Source organism: Achroia grisella, unplaced genomic scaffold (assembly GCF_030625045.1).
Source record: "Achroia grisella isolate CSIRO2021 unplaced genomic scaffold, CSIRO_AGI_Agris_v1 utg874, whole genome shotgun sequence".
NCBI lineage: Eukaryota > Metazoa > Arthropoda > Insecta > Lepidoptera > Pyralidae > Achroia > Achroia grisella.
This window is the reverse complement of record NW_026713051.1, coordinates 1658024-1678279: the sequence shown is the minus strand read 5'-3', so window position 1 is coordinate 1678279 and position 20256 is coordinate 1658024. Positions and strand designations below refer to the sequence as shown.

Genomic DNA, 20256 nt, shown 5'->3' with positions numbered 1-20256 from the left:
ATTGTCAAATCTAAATTATTTAACAAAAAATGTATCTAAATAGTAACCTTATATGTGGTTAAATTACTTACCTTAATTACGGTTGGTTGTCGCTCGTACAGTGACAGGGTACCCTTCTGTTCATGTTAGATATCTTCCAACTTTGGGTCTTTCCTATCGCAATTATAAAGAACGAATTTAATATGTCTAGAATAGAATAGAATATTATTTATTCAAATAAACTTAATTTAAGCACTTTTGAATAGTCAACATTTTTTTTTTAAATCTACCACTTATTCGGAAAGATGTCTCTCTATATATATATATATATAATATGTCGAATATACATATATATAATAATACATATCTTACTAACGTAACTAAAATCTTATATTTTAGTTTTTATTTTATTCTATTATATTATAGTATATTGATTTATATTATATTATATATAGACATAGATTATACCAAAGACTATATATACTACCTACAATTATATTATATTATAGAACTAGAGGTTGATGATAGAAAGGTGAATTTTTTTACATAAATACAGTATGTATGTATTATCTATATATAGTATGTATATATTAGCCAAAAAAATAGGGGTGGACAACCCTTACCACTTAGGGCCATGAAAAATAGATAGTAGGCAATTCTCAGTCATCATAGTCATTCCGACTGATATGCATATAAAATTTCATAAAAATCGATCAAGCCGTTTCGGAAGAGTATGTGTAAGTATGTATGTATTGTATGTATAAATATAAATAACATTGTTTACGAGAATTTTATATATAACATATGATTTCGGACTTACGCCATTCTCACAATAGAAAATTATTGATAAAATAATTACATAAAATTTATAAGGTAATGTAATGACTCAAAAAGATGTCATGAATGCTTACAGTAATTAATGATTAAAAAATAATAAATCTGCGATTTCTGCGACAAACAATACACTGAGGTGCTGCCTTCTTTGCATATGCAATGCACACACATTTACTTACGTTACTCACTCACTTATTTATTTACGTTCCTCACACGTTTTCTGTACCTACATTGTATTTCGTTAACTTACCAATGTAATTATGAATCTACTTTTTATTTTATTACTGTGCCTTGGTGCGTTTGTGCTCTTTGACGCAAGTTTATAATTAATATCTATCTATATATCAAGGAGATGATTTTACCCGATTATCCATAATTCTTAATGTATTATATTTAATTATTATTTTCTTTGCAGCTGCAACGTCTATCACCGTTAACGTGGTCAGCGAGAGTGAATCTGAAACTGTGGTCCCCTCGCCATGTTCACAAGCAGCGGTAATAAACCATATAAATCTAATAAATAACAACATACATTTTGAACAGGTCGGACACGGGACAATCTGACCTTTTAAACAATAGATATATCTGTTACTTCGTCAAACTTTTTTTTATTCTGTCCCGCATAAAATATTAACGAAATTAGAAATCTAGAACCTTATGCTTACAGAATTTTTTTTTTCCAACTGTTTATTTATATCATGAACTAAAATATAATTTCTAAAAAGAGTCTAATTTTTGTTAATATAACAGAATCTTGTCGTAAGCTCGAACCTTTATATTTTAATGTATTACTATTATTTTATTTTCGCGATTTATGTATTGGACAATACTTAGAGCATTTATATTGCCGTGAGGCGATTAAATGACCCTATTCGATAAACGTGTAATAAAAAAGAAGGAATTAACGGCCAACAATATAGCAGTCAATATAAATTGACATGTTTTATGTGAGGTGTCGTTTTATTGAAAAGATATTAAATAATACAAAACTAAATAAATTTTGACTACACTACTTTATGTGAAATCTGTTAATCCTGACTACATAATATATTTATTTAATTAACTTTATTTAAAAAGGGCTTATGCCTGTTTCTTTCTTCATTAAATATTAGAAATATTTACGACCTAATATTTATTCTCTCCTATTTATATACCAGTATATACTAATAAACTTACTAGAACTATTATCAAATAGGTAAAGAGAACCGCTTTTTAATTTATAACATGTTAATATATATCGGTCGACCGCAATGTTCTCATAAGACGTATTTTCAGCTGTCGAAGCCTTCATCTCCGAACAGGCCGTCGCTGCGCAGCTCCAGCTCCAGCCATAACACTCTGCGGGTGCAGCCTCATAATACGGTGACGGCACTCGTGCACAGCCTCCCTGATCTCACCGTAGAACAGTCCAGGCCCACTCATGGGTACGTTTTAAATTTTTATAACTCTTTGGCAAGACTTATACTAACATATTATCTAAATTTTTTTTTTTTTATTGTTTTGACATACATATGTGTATATGTATTTCTTATAGGTACACATACATAAGTAAAACAGTTGCAAAATAATTATTTAGAAAACTAGGTTATAATAAGACTATATATAAAATATTTAATAAGGTAACCTAATAATTGCATCTGCAGATTTTGCCAAACTGAAGAGGAAACGCCACTACACATCCTATGTGATTGTAGCCCACTCATGCATAAATATAATATCTCCTTTGGAAAGTTTACACTGTATCCTGAGGAGATAAAAACCCTCGCTCCTGAGAACTTCAATATTTGTCCCTGACGGGTCTAGGTAGCGAACTCTGAAAATGGGCGAGCACAATAGATCTATGTAGGTCGCAATGCTATAGTGATAATATCCCAGACACCTTACAGTAGCCCAAACAACCCAATAAAATAAAAATAATTTTATATTAATAGACCCAGCCAACAATCGGCATCTGAGAAGCTGTACCAATCGCACCAGGAGTTGCTGCAACGCAACCGGCTCTCAGCCACCCAACAGCATCAGTACCTGAGCCCAGATCATCGTGGTACAAGTTACCCACCACCCAGCCCAACCAGGTATTATATATCTTTAATAATAATTCATTTTAAGGTGCAGGGAAAGCCAGAAACAATGTGGCTTTGGTTACAAAAACCCAACCCAATCTGACGGACGTTTTTATGGTTTTTGCAACCAAGGGAACACTATCATCCACTTAAAAGGTTTACACACCTATATTTATATATATATATATATAATATTCAGAACAAAGTACTCAACCATGTATTTTAAGTAATCTGGGCTTTTGGTTGTATGTTGGTAAATTATATATTCATAGATTTTGTGAATAAAATTCATTTCGAAATTCTTCTTCTTTCTTACATTTCTTCAGTCCCGTGCGTGTTTTCTTCATTTTCAAAATTCTCCGATACCTGAAGAATACACATATGTTGCATTGTTTCGGGAAAAAATTGTACCCAGACTTACTTCAGTAAATTTATGTAGCTCAGCAGATTCTTTTTTATTGCATCGACTTGAGGATACTAGGGGAATATCAGTTACGATTAGTGCAATGAGTGTGCAGGAGGAACACTGTTTATGTTCATCGCGTAGTACTTACGGATTTCGTTGATAGTAGTCCTTTATGCAAACTGATTATCTTTCATCAAGCAATATCTAGACTGAAGCACGAGTGATTGAAGGATATTATTTTTTACAGACAAGTTAAAACCCGAGTTTTCCAGTGATCATTGGCGCATTAGGGTCTACAGACAAGAACGTTGATTTTCAGATGCTTGTATCCACGACAATAATTTTACATAGGTTTTCCTCGATGTTTTATTTGCATAATAAATTGATGAGCGGTTTATGTACGACAACGTACATGCCCATACATATCAGCCAGAACTACTAGAGAAGTAATAGAAAATTCTTGGCTTCAGGGTTTGTGTATACCCTATTGAACAGGGGCAGGAGATAGTTAGCAATTCTAACTAGACTAAGACCCCAAGCAATGTACCATGTGAAGATCTATTACATATTAATTGTGTTTTTAAAAAAACAGATTAACCTAACTCAGAGCCGTTCAGTTCGTCCAGAATACTTAAAATATATGTTTGCCCTTATTTTGTTTTGAATATATAACCAATAAGAAGATGGTATCGTATCAGCGTCTAATTAACACGATACACCACTACTTCCTTTACAGAGCATCGTTAAAACGTGGATTGGCATTTTCGTATTCATTCAAGAACCCACCGCTCTCTAAGATGGGTCACGTAAACAGTCAATCCCAACTGCAGGCTGAAGCTGGTCCTTCCACGAGCCAACAGGCGAAAGTAAATGCTTCTTTATTACAAACCTGCATAAGTCTGCTATTTGCACTGCAAAATGTGGGCTCAATTTATAGGAAAATTAACGGAAAAAGGTTTGAAACCCTCAAAGGAGTTGACATCCATCCATTGAGTTAATTAGCACATTTTAATATATATATATTCTTAGCTGTAGTACCCGGCTTTGCTTGCATGCACCCGATAAATTGGAATAATTTCTAAAATTATATTTGTGGTAGTATCTATAAATCTACTCAAAAACCAAATATAGCTAAATATAATAAAGTAAATAAGTAAGTTCAAAAACTAATTCCTGTCACACAGAAGAACGTAACACAACAATTTGTCACCCATAGTCGTAAGCCGTTACATACACCAACAAAACTATGTATATTTATTCTACGGATAAACATTTACAGGACGGTAACATTTTAGGGCGGGATTTTTGAGCAGCCAGGTTTTATTTTTAGAACTTACTTTTATTTTGGGAATTGAGTAACGTCACTATTTGCCTTGGTATACTGAGTTCTCTTTGCCTTGTCTAATGCTTCATAGTTAGTAGCAGAGGAAACAGGTAAGACAGAAATACTCATGCACACACGAATTTATAGAAAGGTCTCGCTTTCATTTTAAACGTAATGTAATATACATGCTTACAAGCACACATATTCTCTGACATAAAATCTTCTAAATCATGCAGTTTATTTAATAACTGCTGTTTTAACCTATAAGAAGGTTCTAGATATTCCTACAGGCGCTGGAGCTGTAGCGAACGGAGTCTCCGCGGGCAAATCGACGTTATAATTTCCAAGTCCACAGCAAAACCATCAGAAATTATATAAATTTTATTAACTATTAATAATTTGTGTTCGGATAGGCACAGAACGAGAAGGGCTCTACCAGTCCCATAGTGGCTTCGGGTTCTGGCGTCGGCAAGGAAGACAAGAAGTCTAAGCATGTTAGCAGCAGGTAACGTTTCTAGTGATTATATTAGTTTTAGCCGTTTGTATGGCATGATTGTTGATGTCATTTTGTAGGTATGGAATAACAATATACTGGTTTTGTGCGTCTAACATGCTTTGCATAAATCATATTTCCGACAACGTGGTTATCTAAAGGGTGCATTTAATTAACAAGTACAGAAAATTATTCTTTAGATATCTTCTATCTATCTCTCGACGCGTTAATTTAGATATCTGTCTTAATTACTTTCAAATTTACTAAAGGATTAATGTAATATTTATTATTATACATATAGATATGTAACACAATGTAACACATTTATAAACACACTCATATTTAGTTGTTGTGTCTTGTATTTTTATATATGCAGTATGCAATACAGCAATAAATTACTTTCATTAGATATTTAACACAAGAAATATAATACACAAAAGTCCTATAACAATATTTACGAAATTATATCTACATATTTAATTACTATTATGAAGTCTATATCTAATCAACGTACGGAATAATATGGGCTACTGTACTGAGCAATATTCTTATTAACAAATACACTTCTTTTAATAATAATTAATTTATTCTTCATTCAATTATTCTTACACTAGCTGACCCGCCCAATTTCATCTGCAGGTACACTTATTTGACACATACGCCCAATTTACATAATATCTTTTTAAATTCTAGTCTATATGTTATTCTGATATATAAGTTATATTACAAACACCCATCCATACTCACAAACTTTCGCGTTTATAATAACAGTATGATGATACATGTAAACATCATTTTGTAAGTAAAGCAAGCAATGGCAGTGAGTAGTCTTTGTAATTTGGCTCATTACCGTTTGTCAGTTCGTTCTTCAGCTCGGGCGGCTGGCACTCCAAAATCGAGGGATGACAATTAAGGGGCTGGCGGTTGATGACGTTTACAAGGCAAGAATATCCACCAAATTCGTAACTTATCCGTAGCTGCCTCAAATTGTACGCCTGTCACCAGATCTACGACTAGCTGTAGCATTACCTCTGATGAGAGGTGTAGATCGCATCAGGCCTTTATATTCTCATAAAGCTTTGTAAATGGCAAATAAATAGCAGTAGTTACGCATAGCAGCTAGTTGAAATATATTTACTTATTTGATTACTGAAACATCGCTTTTCGCGCCTCGTTTCATTAATGACTATGTATTGGATTCATAGCACTTGCAATATTCTTAGAGAAGATCGTAAGTAGGCGAGTCAGTGCTCGAAAACAACTGCACCTTAAGTGTAACGTCCTGAAATCTTACATGAGAATCTATACTGGGATTAATTTCAGGATCACCAAATGAACACAAACTTTAGTTTGATTTCTGCCGATTGAGCTGGACCTATTTCGATAATTTTTTTCTTATTGACTTAGAACTAGCTGTGCCCGCAAATTCACACGGGTGAAGTTTCAGTATAAATTCTGATTACAGTACAGTAGTTTTTGAAAGAGTTACAAACACCCATACTTACTAACTTTCGCGTTTAAATATTATTAAGATTAAGATATTTATTATTAATATTAAAGCATCGCGGAACACTAAAAAAGTTAATGTGGTTTGGTTTTCTTTAAAGTCTGCTTATTACGATGCAATACAATACGTAGTCAATATTCATAGCTAAGACAGAACATCTTCAGAGGGGTCAACTATTTTTATTTTAAAGGCAAGTAAATCTTCATGGCAACTGAACTAGTTATTAAAAAAAATATATCTTTTCATCTCTTAATTATATATATTTATGAGTTTCTGTTAATGATTTTCTTATTAGTAATTAAAATTTGTGTAGGTACAGTAGCGTACTAGTTATCACCTCACTACTGTAGCATTATGATGTGATGAGGTGCCACTACATAATTAATTTGTTTATTGTAGAATGTCCGTAGTGAGTACACAAGTGTAATGATTGTACTACTTATTGTACATTAGTAAGTTTATTCGATAGTTTGCTACATGGTTTATTAGTAACGCGTACATTCGACGCGGAGTCGTAACGTGGACTGTTTTAGACTTAATTTAAATCTATGTTATCTGGAGACGTAAACTACAAGTACAAGGTACAAGGTACAAGTGTACAGTAAATGTGTTATTAATCTGAATAAATACACTTTTATTGAATACCTGTAAAGTTTATAATATAAAAAAATTAATTCCGCATGCCAATTTGGAATTTGTTAGCCAATTGATAAATCACGTAGATAATTGGAAGACCTTTGACAAGGTTTCTATTCCTATGCTTCTGGATATTATGAGAATCGAAGTGAGAGGAAATGCTCTTGATATACAAAAAAAAAATTAACCGATCGCACACAACAAGTAAATATCTGCGAATATAGAAATTACGGCAGTTAGGTCCCATCCTAATAACCTGTGTTGTTTCTCAGGGGCGTATTCTAGCACCAAATATATTTCTAATATACATAAATGATTTATGTCAACAACAATTAGACAAGGAAAATGTTGTAAGACATGCTGATCGTACAGCCTTTATACTCCTTAGAGTTAATAATTGACTAAAAAGAAATTATATTACCTTAAATTCATCTAAAACGTAATACCGTTTTCTATTATAAAACCCTACAAACAGACCTAATAATAATAATCTCAGGACATTCACACAGCGCCATCTACTCCCAAGTTAAGCTAGCTAAAGTTTGTGTTATGGGTACTATATAACTGATAAATACATAGATATCTTTTTTCATTTATTTAAATATTCAGTTATGCGACTTAATCCCATCGCAAAAGAACTGCTCATGTCTTGCTATCACTGAAGCATCTCAGATACGCTACCTAGGTGTGATACTGGATAGTAATACAAGCATGCATATTGACCATATCATTTCGCGCATCAGGAGACTTATATAATATATATATAGGACCTTCAAAAAATTGTAAAATGTGGTAGATTTAAATCTATTGCAAGCTATATACATTACATTAAACCCTAGCACAGTCAGTATTTGGTTACCGTATTACAGTATAAGGAGGTGCTTCTAAAATGCATATGACTTTCAGGCAATATAGAGCCTTATACGAAAAACTTGTAGGTAGTGAGTCTAGATTAGACAACTATGTATGTGCATTTTATTTGACCTTAAATTAATATAACATAACTCAATACAATAATGACAACAAAAACTCACGCACTATAACTAATGTTCCAGTCCCTATCAAATGGCGTACGCCAACAACTTTTTTGTGTGTATATATGTACAATATTAATAAAGAACTAAATATGAATTATCAATACCATATGGGCAAAACAATCTAAAGAAATGGTTATTAACATAAGATTATGAACAAATAGAATTGATACGATTTTACCCTTCTACAGGCTTTCTAGACTGCAAATAATTTCACACAAAACACACAAAGTTCTGTACACACCCTCCGATACCTGCACACACACACACACACACACACACCCATACAATCAAACATACGCACTTTCCAGCGATTACCCCTGTCTATTTAAATTGTAAAAATGTCCTGACCAATTCACTCAATAAGTACACCATTATATGGAAGAGGACACTAACTTCTGAAACACAGGTATTTTTTATACCTACTTCAGAAGTCAGAGACTTTATAAATTAATAAAATATTTTTTTTCTCCACAAAAACATTTCATAAAACTATATAAAACAATACAAAATATTTCTAAGGAATACAGTTAAAAATCTACCTCCCGTGCTAGTTAGCTAACTGCGTTACAGCAAGGTAAGAATTATGAATACAAAATCTGGAATAAAAAAGTATCGATATATTATTATTATTTGTTTAAACAGGCCCGTAATAAGGAGATCAACACAATGCAATCCCACTTTTGTTGCAGCTATTATTAACACAGAGATTCATTACAAGAACACATCGCTTAATATTTGCTATTTATATTTGATAAATAATCACTTTAAAATTGCTTAACTATTACCAAATAGGTACACTTACTTCTAATTACGGTCCAATATATATTTAGGGCAGTATATGACTATATATTTTCAAGAACAAGATACATATTGATCATATAAATAATCGTTTTTAAAATCATTAACATATACATAGGTAGCATGTCACATGTACAAGCAGTTGGTAAATAATAACTTTCTCACTATTTATTTCCAACAGAGGACATTAATGGTTTAAACTGATAGTATTACATACACCTTATGATGATGTAATGAAAGGTTGTTTTGTGTTACCGTTCACGTTATGCAAGTGTGACACCGTGCATTGCAGTGTAGTGCAAAGTGTCATAATAGTGCATAGGTGTGACGGAGTTGTCATGTCAGCAGGCACAAGGGCGGGCGATCGTTGAGCCCCAAACGCAAGGATGATAAAGGCGACTGACATCAACGCCGCAGCAAGTCGCGACAGTGAGTGGAACGGATGCGGACACAAGTACGTAAGCTTTACAGATGGTGCTGTCATTGGGGGTTCATCTGCAGAAGCAGACGCTGAATTATATTTCGAGTGATATATTTGATATGAACAGTTTACAGGCCCTCAGTGTGTTAGTGCGTAGTTTGAGCATAGGAAATGTGATGTGATGGACATGGACCTTTAAATAGATAATAATCATATTACTTGCTATATTCATATACTGTTTGAAGTTAATCGAAAAATATGTTGCGATCTTTTTGGGAAGTTGTTTTATGTAGTTGTATTATTTTATGCAATGTTAAGAATGAACTCATTGGAAATTGTCGAAATAATTTAATGTTGCTATTTATTGAATTATAAACTTTATAGGTATATCTAAAAATTGGAAATTCTTAATCACAATATTAGTATACCAGCTTTGAGTCACTGCTCACATTAGACAAGTTAATCATAATTTGTGAGTGACTTTGTATTAGTTATTGAAAAAAAAATGTTGTATCTTATAAAATAGTCGCTACTTAAATGTTATTTATCTAAATGTTCTGTGCGATTCAACATTTCAAATCGCTATAATTACCTAAGCCTAGTTTTAATGGTAGATGCCAGTAAATATGTATTAAGTACTTTTAAGGATGATTATACATCATCACATTTCAGTATTTCTACTTACTATATATGTACCTGTCTATTTAGTATATATAAGGTTTTTATACAATTTCTTTATACATAACGTCAGTGGAGTTCTAGCAGTGCGGCACTACTTTTTTGGTAGTATTAATAGGCATTGGTGAAGAAACATGATACGCTTCTTTTAACGGATCAGAAAAAAGTTGAGCAGTGAGAAATTTTATTTTAATTACTTTATCCCAGCTATACCTTCATTGCAACAACTTTTTATGTTATACAGTCTTATTTGCTCTGTTGTAATGTACCTAGACATTTTACTTACGCACTGTTAGAACTTCACTGACGATATATAACTAGTTGTTATTGTATTTTTATGATGTGATCAAAATGCAACGTATTGCGTAGTGTTCTTAAAGATAATGGAGGAACTTATATGTTATTGTTTCTATATAGAACACTGTTTAATTTTAAAACCTAGTGGCAGTCAGGAACTGCAGTAACGACGTTATCTAGTATATATATAATATCTATTTAAAATCACATTAATATCAACGTTGCAACGAATGGAAAAAATATGGAACGAGTAAACTGTATTATTATTTATTCTATATCTTTACGGTACATACTACTACTGATAGTCATAGATGAATATTAATATGCATGTTTTGATTATACAATTATAATTACAATAATTGTACCTATCTCGATGTCTTTACTATTATCACAGTTAATATAATATGCTATTATCAGTACATCTATAATATAAGAATTATTGGAGAAATAGAAATTGTAACCAGAAGTTTAAAATGCAAATTGTTTAGAAGTAGATGTAATGTTTTAGTTTGTCGCTTTTGTCGTGATATTATATCAGTATATTAATTACTCTACTAGAAAAAGGATAAGATTCTCGATTATTAACTCAGCTTTGAGACTATGGTGTACTTCTAATTGATCAAGTGTTTTATTAACTTGCACCGTAGTCGATGTGCATTAGTAATACTATAGTTATATACCGAAGTATATACAGATACCTATTTAAATTACATTATTACAGCACCTAATGTAATTTATTAGGTATCTAATTATTCAGTCGATGAAGTCGATTAACTAAAATATTCCATCTATCTGTCATAGATTTTGAATTGTCTTAACAAATAAAATATATTCATAGATAAGTGTTTGTTGTTAACAGAATATACTTGAATAGTTCAATTACTCTTTTATGTCACTATGAAACTCTTTAAGATAATAGTTATAATAGTTGTTCAAGATTGTTCACTGATTGAGCAGGACTGTGTTGTGTTCAGTTGTGGATGACAACATTTACAACAAGAAATGACATCGATTCGATTACTTGTAATAAAATCTTAGGACAATTACGTCATGAGGTAAACTGTACTTTGTTAACACGTGACTAAATTATCACGTGTTTTGTAGAAGCTTGTCTTAGCTATTCACAGCACCATAGAATGAAATGGATATTGGCAAAAGACGTATCTCAGTTTATATGGAACCCCAAGAAAAATCTGATAATCTCTTGAACTGCCTACCTACAATCAAATCTACCATCATATTAGTTCTATATTACGTGGTTATTTATCAAATCATATACTAATTGATTTATTCGGTATCACATAGTAATTAAAGATTGCTTTACTTAGAGCAATGGCGTTTGTTGTAAAGGCTGTTATTCACGATTAGGGTGCATACACAGAAGGCACAGGTACTTTCGTAAATGATTGTTAAGATAATTACATTTTATTGGTGTTATATGTAACTAGTACACTCCGTGTAATCTGAACGTTTACTTATATATCCATATTTAATAGTTCTGCATGTTACTCCTAGATCTAGGCCAGTTACTGATTCATATATTCCGTAATGTTCTCCGTATATACTATAGTTAATCAATGTACTCAATGTAACCAAAATGTTTCATGTAGTTTCTGACTATCAATAAAAATATTAATGTGATATTGTGTTTTTTTTATTAATATATTTTTCAACCGATCTAGATACAGGTAGTTATACAGAGGCCTTACACGTTGCAAGGCTCTGGGAATTGCAAAGCCCTTTGTATTATCTACGTGAAAAATATGTGATGCAAACAATTATGAGGAAACATTTAGTTTATATTCACACATTTCAACTTAAAAATGTAACGTTACAACTAAATTATTTAAAAGAGCAACAAGCAAATTTTTTGATCATTATTCTGGTGATGAGATAGCTTTCCGAATGAGCGGTCGATTAAAAATAATAAGTAATTACTATTTGAAAATGCTTCAATATTAGTTTATTTAAATAAATGATTTTCTATTTTCTATTCTTATACAGATTGAAAAGGCGTTGGAAAGGTTTCATGTTTGGAAAATAACGAAAGATATTTTGAATCAGCGTTCAAGATAACTATGCCTTGTTTTAAATGTAAAATTAAATGCCTAAATCAGGAAGTTTTTGTAACTTACCACTAAGCAAAATGCCACTGGTTGTTTAATTTTTTTTCGATTGTTACACGAGGCCCCGGGCCCTGTTCGCCACACCCTTAGGTCGCCACTGGCTAGCGAGTTGTATGTCTGTGTAGATTTCTGTCTGTTGCATTGTATGTAATTGACATCAGTAACCTTAAAGTTTATAAATAAATATTTACGTAGTAAGTATGCTCCATTAATGCATAGGACAGACTATTTTCAATGACATTTCGCTTTTTTTTTTTATTAGAAGACTAAGTGGGTCAGAACTGAATATAGCAATCCTTTTATTGGATATTGAACATCTGTAGAAGACGTGATTGAAGACATTTGCTCGATTACTTATAAAGTTAAGATAAACGTAAGTACTAAATGATTACGTAAGGGCAAATATATTTGAGTTATTCAGTTATAATAATAACTTACCGAAGTCATTATTTTGATAAACACCAGCTCCGATTCTAACACTTCTTTCCTTCACTTTCTCTGGATTCTTCAATTTCTTGACATTTCCCGCCCATGAGAAATGCTTTTAACCTGAACCTTTTTGAACCCGTCACCTATTTGATCTAACTACGTCCATCTAAGACAACCGTTACCGACATAGTCACTCAATCTTGCCCGATAGACATCTTTTGTTATTTTCCATTCATTTATCCTCTAAAACCCTTTCCAATCTTTATAAGAATAGAATAGAAAATCATTTAATTTTATTCAAATAACTTACACTGAAGCATTTTTAAATAGTAATTAGATCTACTTATTATTTTTGATCGACCGCTCATTCGGAAAGCTGTCTCATCATAAGAACGATCACAAAATTTTGTCTTTTAAATAATTTAGTTGTAACATTACATTTTTAAGTTGAAATGTGTGAATAGAAACTACCAACTTGCACAAATTCATTAGAGTCAAAATATTAAAGTTAAGTAACTAAATAAGAGTGAATGAGTCATAGTGACTTTTTTTTTGTGGATGATAATGGAATGGTGCACCCGTCTGCGCTAACGGTTTACGCTCGCGGGGCACCAGTGGAGGATGATAAGATGAGCATGAGGTCAGGTTAGTTAGCCTAGTTAAGTCCTAGTGAATTTATCACGATGGTTTCCAGGGGGAACCGCGTGGAGGACAACCTGACATGGTACATTATTAGTAATGGGGTCATAAGTCCACATTACTAATAATCCCCTTCCCCCCAGTCATAGTGACTAGATCAAACCAGACCCTGCAAGCAGCACTCGTTCACGAGTATGACGGGTTTGAAAGCGAATAATCCAGTATAGGTAAAAAGGCAACGAACATACTTAAAACTTGACACTTTTGTATAGTTATCACATTTTTTTTAATCTACCGCTCATTCGGAAACTGTCTTATCACAATAAGAACGAGCAAGAAACTTGGGTGTTGTTCTTTTAAATAATTATATTCTTACTTTACATTTTTAAGTTTAAGTGTGTGATTACAAACTACCAATTAGCACTAATTTAATTAAATAATCAAATAGAAAAATATTGAATATACAACCAACTGGTTAAACAATTAATAAAAGGAAATCAGTCATAGTGATTAGAGCAAACCAGTCCCTACAAGCAGCACCAGTTCACGAGTATGACGGATGAGCCAGCCACCACTGCGCTCGACCATATTTTAGGGAGCCCAACGACACGGCCCACCACGCCGCCACAAGTCTGGACATTTATTGAGCATGAATTAATCTACGAAATAAGATTATCACAATCTTTATTTAATACAAATGTCCAGTTTTATCGATAGAAACGACAAATATCCTACTCGTAGTTCAATAAAATATTAAATTAAACCATGTGACCAGTTTGGGCGCAATATATATCAAAATAAGTCCGGAAATACGTGAATAATAATATTCAGAAAGAAATTTTTTATTTAAGTTGACGGGAAAGGGAAAGGATATACGCCTTTTTTAAAAATAACTCAATAACGATAAGAAAGATGACAAAATATTTCAAATAAAAGCTATAGAGAAAATATAATAGAATATTGCACAAAAAAGATCCTCTTCGTTTTTTCAATATCTGCTGTTGTTTAGCCACGAAAATTAAAAAACTAATTTGCCTTGTTTGTTAACTAAAAAATGTTAGGTACAACAACCACGCAGCGCGCGAATCACACAAAAAAAGCACTAATATTCATATTTCCTCTTATACAGATTGTTCAGCTGACTTTAAATTATTATAAATTATAATTAATATAATTCTCGTACCTTCAAAAAGTTTCGTCGTTCTAGCTTAAAAATTTTTCCATACAAACCTTTATCCCCTAATTTAATTTATGTCCTTAAGGGTAACATTTTCACATACTTTTTATAAATACATATCTTTCATGTCAATCATAGATATTTAATTAAGTATGGTCTCGTACCTTTGCCTATCCACTTGTGGATAAAATATACCTACTACTAAGTACTACTACTTAACGCCCTATAAAAGAAGTTTCAAGCTTCTAACCTCCAAATGACGATACTTCCAAGCCATCCTTCATCTCTCCTTTTAACCACATAAAACCCTTTTTTCTTTATTCATATTTAATTAATAGCCTAAAATGTAACTTTCAAGCTTCTTGCTTCAAAAACGACGATACAAAGTTTCAACCCCTTACAACCCTTATTCTTTATTTATTTAAGTTAAACAACAGGCTAAAAAGTAAATTTAACTTATTTTTATATATGGCGCCAAAACTGGTCACATCATGTTTAATTATTTTATTGGACTATCATCCCATTGTCATTTAATAACATTTTATCAACTGAAATTATTATAATTAGCATCAAACTTTAATAAAAATGCTTTCATACTTACCCTAATTACAACAAAAAAAAACGGTTTTAAAATTTAGGCAAAATGAGCGCTGCCGGTGCTCGTCTCTGCTTGCTGAGAACTTGTCCTGTCAACTAGGTACTTGTACCTAAATCGTTGTAAAATATCAATCATATTTTTCTAAACTATAAGAACTCATCCAACTGACCTTGCTATGACGCATCACTGAAAGAATTTCCAGTCTTACTCTTCTACTTCTAGAAAGAACTAATTAAGAGTAATTAATTAATCGTCCCATTATTATTTAATCACATTTTATCGACTGAAATTATTTGTACCTATTAGCATTAAAACGTTAATAGAAATGCTTTCATGCTTACTCTGATTACAACATAAAATCGCCTCAAGGTTTCGCTAACCTGCGCTGCTGATTGTCGCCACTGCCTGCTGAACCTGTCCTGTCATATTCTAGCGCTCATCAAAATCGCCTATTTTTTACCTACTATACAATGAATAAACGAAATCGTTATAAAATATCAGGCACTTTTTATTTAATGTCCTTTTTTAAAATTATAAGAACTCATACATCTTACCATGCTACGACTCATCACTGAAACAATTTCCAGTCTCACTCTTCTACTTCTAGAAAGTACTAATTAAGAGTAATGAATTAGTCACACACAGTCTGAAGTTTAGGTCGACGACAGTCGCAGAACAAGAGAGAAACATTCTTTCGGAGAACTTAAGGTGTGCCTCGATCCTGTAATATCTCAACCTTATCCTCGCTTATAAACGGTATTTGGGGGCTAAAACTTCGGATTGAGGGATATTAAATAACATACACGAATGTTGGTGATTATGTAAGTATATGTTTATTAAGTAATACATGACAACTACACATTATCATGTGTCATCAGAAAACTACACGAATAATATTAAAGAACATACATGATCAGAGTCAATACTGCAGTAATGGCAGATTTCTACGACATTCAGTCAAAATAGTAATTAGGTGTAAGTAATCGGTATATATGTTACCGGCGTAACCCGATTTCAGGCTCAATTAATTTCACGTAATCCAAACTGAGATCATCGCCATCCTAAGACTAAGGATCTACTAATTTAGCACTGACAACCTGTTTCCAGGGGGTATACCGGGATTGCTAGTAATGTGGTCTTATGAGACCATCAGCAAGTATCGTGTCATGTTGACCTCCACGCGGTGCCCCTGGACCTTACCTGATGTTCATCTTATCTTCCACTGGTCTTAACCTATTGTTCATTCCTCGCATTTAAATGCGCGACGTCATACATCACAGGAAGTTCACCTAGTATAGCCTAAACGCTTCAAGCTTAATACTTATCAATTTAGTTCAAACTAGACATGAAATCGGGTTCATCATATAATAGACACTAAACACTAATATTATGTATTTTAAATACCTTATTACCTATAAATGATTATGATTATCCAATTAATATTATAAGTAATGAATTTCGTATATTAGATACAATGATCGTATACATGAGGCTTATAGATTTGGAAATTACTAATCCAAAATGAACAAACCACTGATCAAGAAAGTGCGCGCCAGTACCCTACAAAAAATAGTGTAATATTTTTAAATATTACAACACTATTTTTTGTACGCTTACGTAAACAGTTTTAAAAAGAATATTGATAATATTATTCAACAATTGATGCTTTCAAGTAGATTGAATTTAATTTCAGTCACAGATTTGGAGCCCTTGATGAAAACAAGTGATGATTTGAATTTTTACAACTTAGTTACGTCACACGATTTTAATTATTTTTTACCCCTTCTTCCGTCCTTATTATTATTGGTCATGATTTTGGTGATTTCTTGTAACATTTCAGACGTAGCCCATTTTAATGTAACTGCCCACTTCACAAACATTATACCATACCAAGTCATTTTGAGCGAATTCACAAGTTAAACTAGTTCAAAAATCTAATTCAAAACCATTATTAGCAGTAATAGAATTATTGAAATTATTAAAGTAAAACTGAATATAAATTTTGATTCCATATTAATAATTATACACATAATAAACATAAGGTTGACTGATAGAGAATACCTATACTCGGAATTTATTGGTCAATAAAGTTGAATAAATAATTGAAAAACTCCTTTGACTGGTGTAACTATGACGCAATGTTATCGAATATTATGAAAATGTTTTTAGTTATATCTTTAATTCATAAATTTTGGATTATACTCAGATGTGATGCCATGAAATTCATCCTCCTCACCCACCCCACGTCACACTAGGTCCCCTAAAAAGTAATTTATACTGCATTATATACAGTCAGCAGAGAGCCATACCTCTTGCTATATTTTAATATTAATCTAAAATATGTTTTATTTTAAGCCTAAAAGTACTCCGATTAAAATTCATCAAGGACTACTTATTATCGGAAAATCAGTCCTCATCCATTTATATTATAGTTATATTTGACATTTAGTCTAGATTTCTCCAACAAAATGTCAAGAAATTCGGCAATTCTATACTAATAAAAAAAATATAAGTCAAATGAAGGTGAAAGTAAAGAACGTAAAACTATGGGCCAAAACTTCGGATTCAGGTGAATGTCTTCGCCAAATTGTTAAATATTCTGATTTATGAACACGAACTGATATACTAATTAACCGTTTTGGTATATTAGGGAGTTCAAGTTTTGCTTAAGGATACAAAAATAAAAAATCTCAAATCATAAGAAAATTATCTTTTGAACAAAAAAAATAATAATTGAGATATCATTATAGATTTAACAAAAAAAAATTAACAAATATTTGTTAAGTACACAAATATAAATTGCATATTTTTTATAAATAATAGATAGTTTCAGGATCCAAAAATAAAATTAATTCTCAAAACAAAAGAAAATTATCGTTTGATCAAAAAAATAATAATCGAGATAACATTAAACGTTCAATAAACAAAATTAACAAGTTAAATACACATATACAAATATAAATTGCATATTTTTTAACTTCATTCATTTAGATCTTATTATGTTAAGTCAAATCTACCGTAAGTTCTGAATTTATTTAGTGCCAAGAGAAACTGACAAGAAAATCTGACTTAATTCTTTTCAAATACCATTGTAGATCATTATAATAATACACACATTTTACAACTTAGGTTTAGGACGAATATAGTATTCATTACATTATTTTTTTCATTAAATGGCTATAATTCGGTCAGTACACATAGCTTGAACAGACCTGTTCCACAAGCACCCGTTCACGAGTATGAGCCAACTATCATTGTACTCGATCACTTAAGAGGAAGTACAACGAAACGGCCCAACTCTACTACATTTTGGATTTTAGAGAATGTATGATTGATTCAAGTTACTCCACTAAGTACAGTAAATTTTAGAACACAGCCAATATTAATCACAATACTCACCCATTACAATAATTATAGTTATGTTAACTAAGTGTATATCAATATTATTGATTTAATTACTTTAAGTGACTTACACCAAATATCTTTAGTTCCTTTCAGGTTGAGTGAGTAAAATGTTTTTACTGTACAGGAGGAACTAATGTTTTAAAACTTGAAGTCTTGGACGCAATTAATAGTAATTTTTAAAAGCTAGATTAGATGACGAATTCAAAGATTTTGTAGCTTTGAAAGGAAATGTTGAGAAGATCATCAAATTATTGAGAAATTTGTTCATTTTTTATCAATAATAATATCGTTGTCCGTTCTCAACTCATATGTTAATGTTACCTGTTACCATATTCATATATTTCAAATGAAGAGCTTTGGCAGCCTTACAGATTCTTTTAGATATTTTTACTTATACATCAAATATACGATCACTCCAATAAGAGATAATATCATATGGTTCGTACATACTACGTTATAGCCTATACGTACGTGAACATTGACGTTAATATGAAAGGGACAGTCATTGATTAACATATTGATTACTTAAGGTAGAAAGCGTCTACCTAGACATATACAGTAATCCTCCTATAACATGCCATACTTATACGGCTTCTCATATAACGCGGATTTCAATGTCCTGTATAACACGGATGTTCCCCATATAACGCGTTTTGTAGTTCAAATGCATAAGTTTTTTATTTATGATGGTCATAATTTAGTTTTGATTTTAAAAAAACGTACATATTTCGTTCTTAATGCAATTTATCCTGAATAGTCGATTTAAACTCGTTTTAGCCAGAAAAATGAAACGTGACTAACGTACGTAACGCGTTATACGGGGTCGTAAAACGCATTATACAGACATACTCCTTCAACGCGTTTTCTTATAACGCGGAACCAATCTAACGTACAGGGGGATTACTGTAAATTGATTAATTGTAAACATAGTATCAAATACAGCACATCGAAATACATAGATTAATTTCTGCGTTGATAGACGAGGCCTCATTAAACGCACCATCTGTAAATCTTAAGCAGAGGATCTTCCTCCTCTTCACTGAGATCCCCGTCGCTGTCAGGAGGGGCTGCCACCAATGGGGCTTGAGCTCAGCTATCCGCTGTACCTGGTAACACCACACCCCACTCACAATACAGTACTGAGTTATGACACGTTTAAAGTTGCAACTAAATTATTTAAAAGAGCAACACGCAAGTTTCTTGCGCGTTCTTCTTATGATGAGATAGCTTTCCGAATGAGCGGTAGATTAAAAAAAAGTGATGATTATTCAAAAGTGCTTATATGTAACTTTTTTTTAATTAATATTTTTTTTACACATTATATTGTACATAATACATTAATACATACAATCACAAAAACTCATTGTAATCCAACGCGGCACGTCGAGGCAGCGTACCCAAGATACTGG

At 32.1% G+C, this 20256-nt stretch overlaps 2 protein-coding genes across 4 annotated transcripts in view; one reads left to right on the top strand and one right to left on the bottom strand.

The window, feature by feature from the left end:
- The window catches only part of LOC131853048 (uncharacterized), a 121062-nt gene extending 110200 nt beyond the window's left edge, over nucleotides 1-10862 (top strand). The window contains exons 18-23 of the mRNA XM_059203841.1: nucleotides 1229-1308; nucleotides 2089-2237; nucleotides 2745-2888; nucleotides 4019-4148; nucleotides 5020-5111; nucleotides 9426-10862. Coding sequence (XP_059059824.1) covers nucleotides 1229-1308; nucleotides 2089-2237; nucleotides 2745-2888; nucleotides 4019-4148; nucleotides 5020-5111; nucleotides 9426-9480 — 650 coding nt within the window. The 3' untranslated portion in view covers nucleotides 9481-10862. The remainder of the gene's footprint in view (nucleotides 1-1228; nucleotides 1309-2088; nucleotides 2238-2744; nucleotides 2889-4018; nucleotides 4149-5019; nucleotides 5112-9425) is intronic.
- A 6595-nt stretch (nucleotides 10863-17457) lies between these two features.
- Nucleotides 17458-20256, bottom strand: part of LOC131853011 (ribosome quality control complex subunit TCF25) — a 30026-nt gene continuing 27227 nt past the window's right edge. For all 3 annotated transcript variants that reach the window (XM_059203801.1, XM_059203799.1, XM_059203800.1), the window contains exon 15: nucleotides 17458-19953. Coding sequence is in view for 2 of the 3 variants with exons in the window: in XM_059203799.1 (XP_059059782.1) it covers nucleotides 19937-19953 (17 nt within the window). In the remaining variant the exon portion in view is untranslated. The remainder of the gene's footprint in view (nucleotides 19954-20256) is intronic.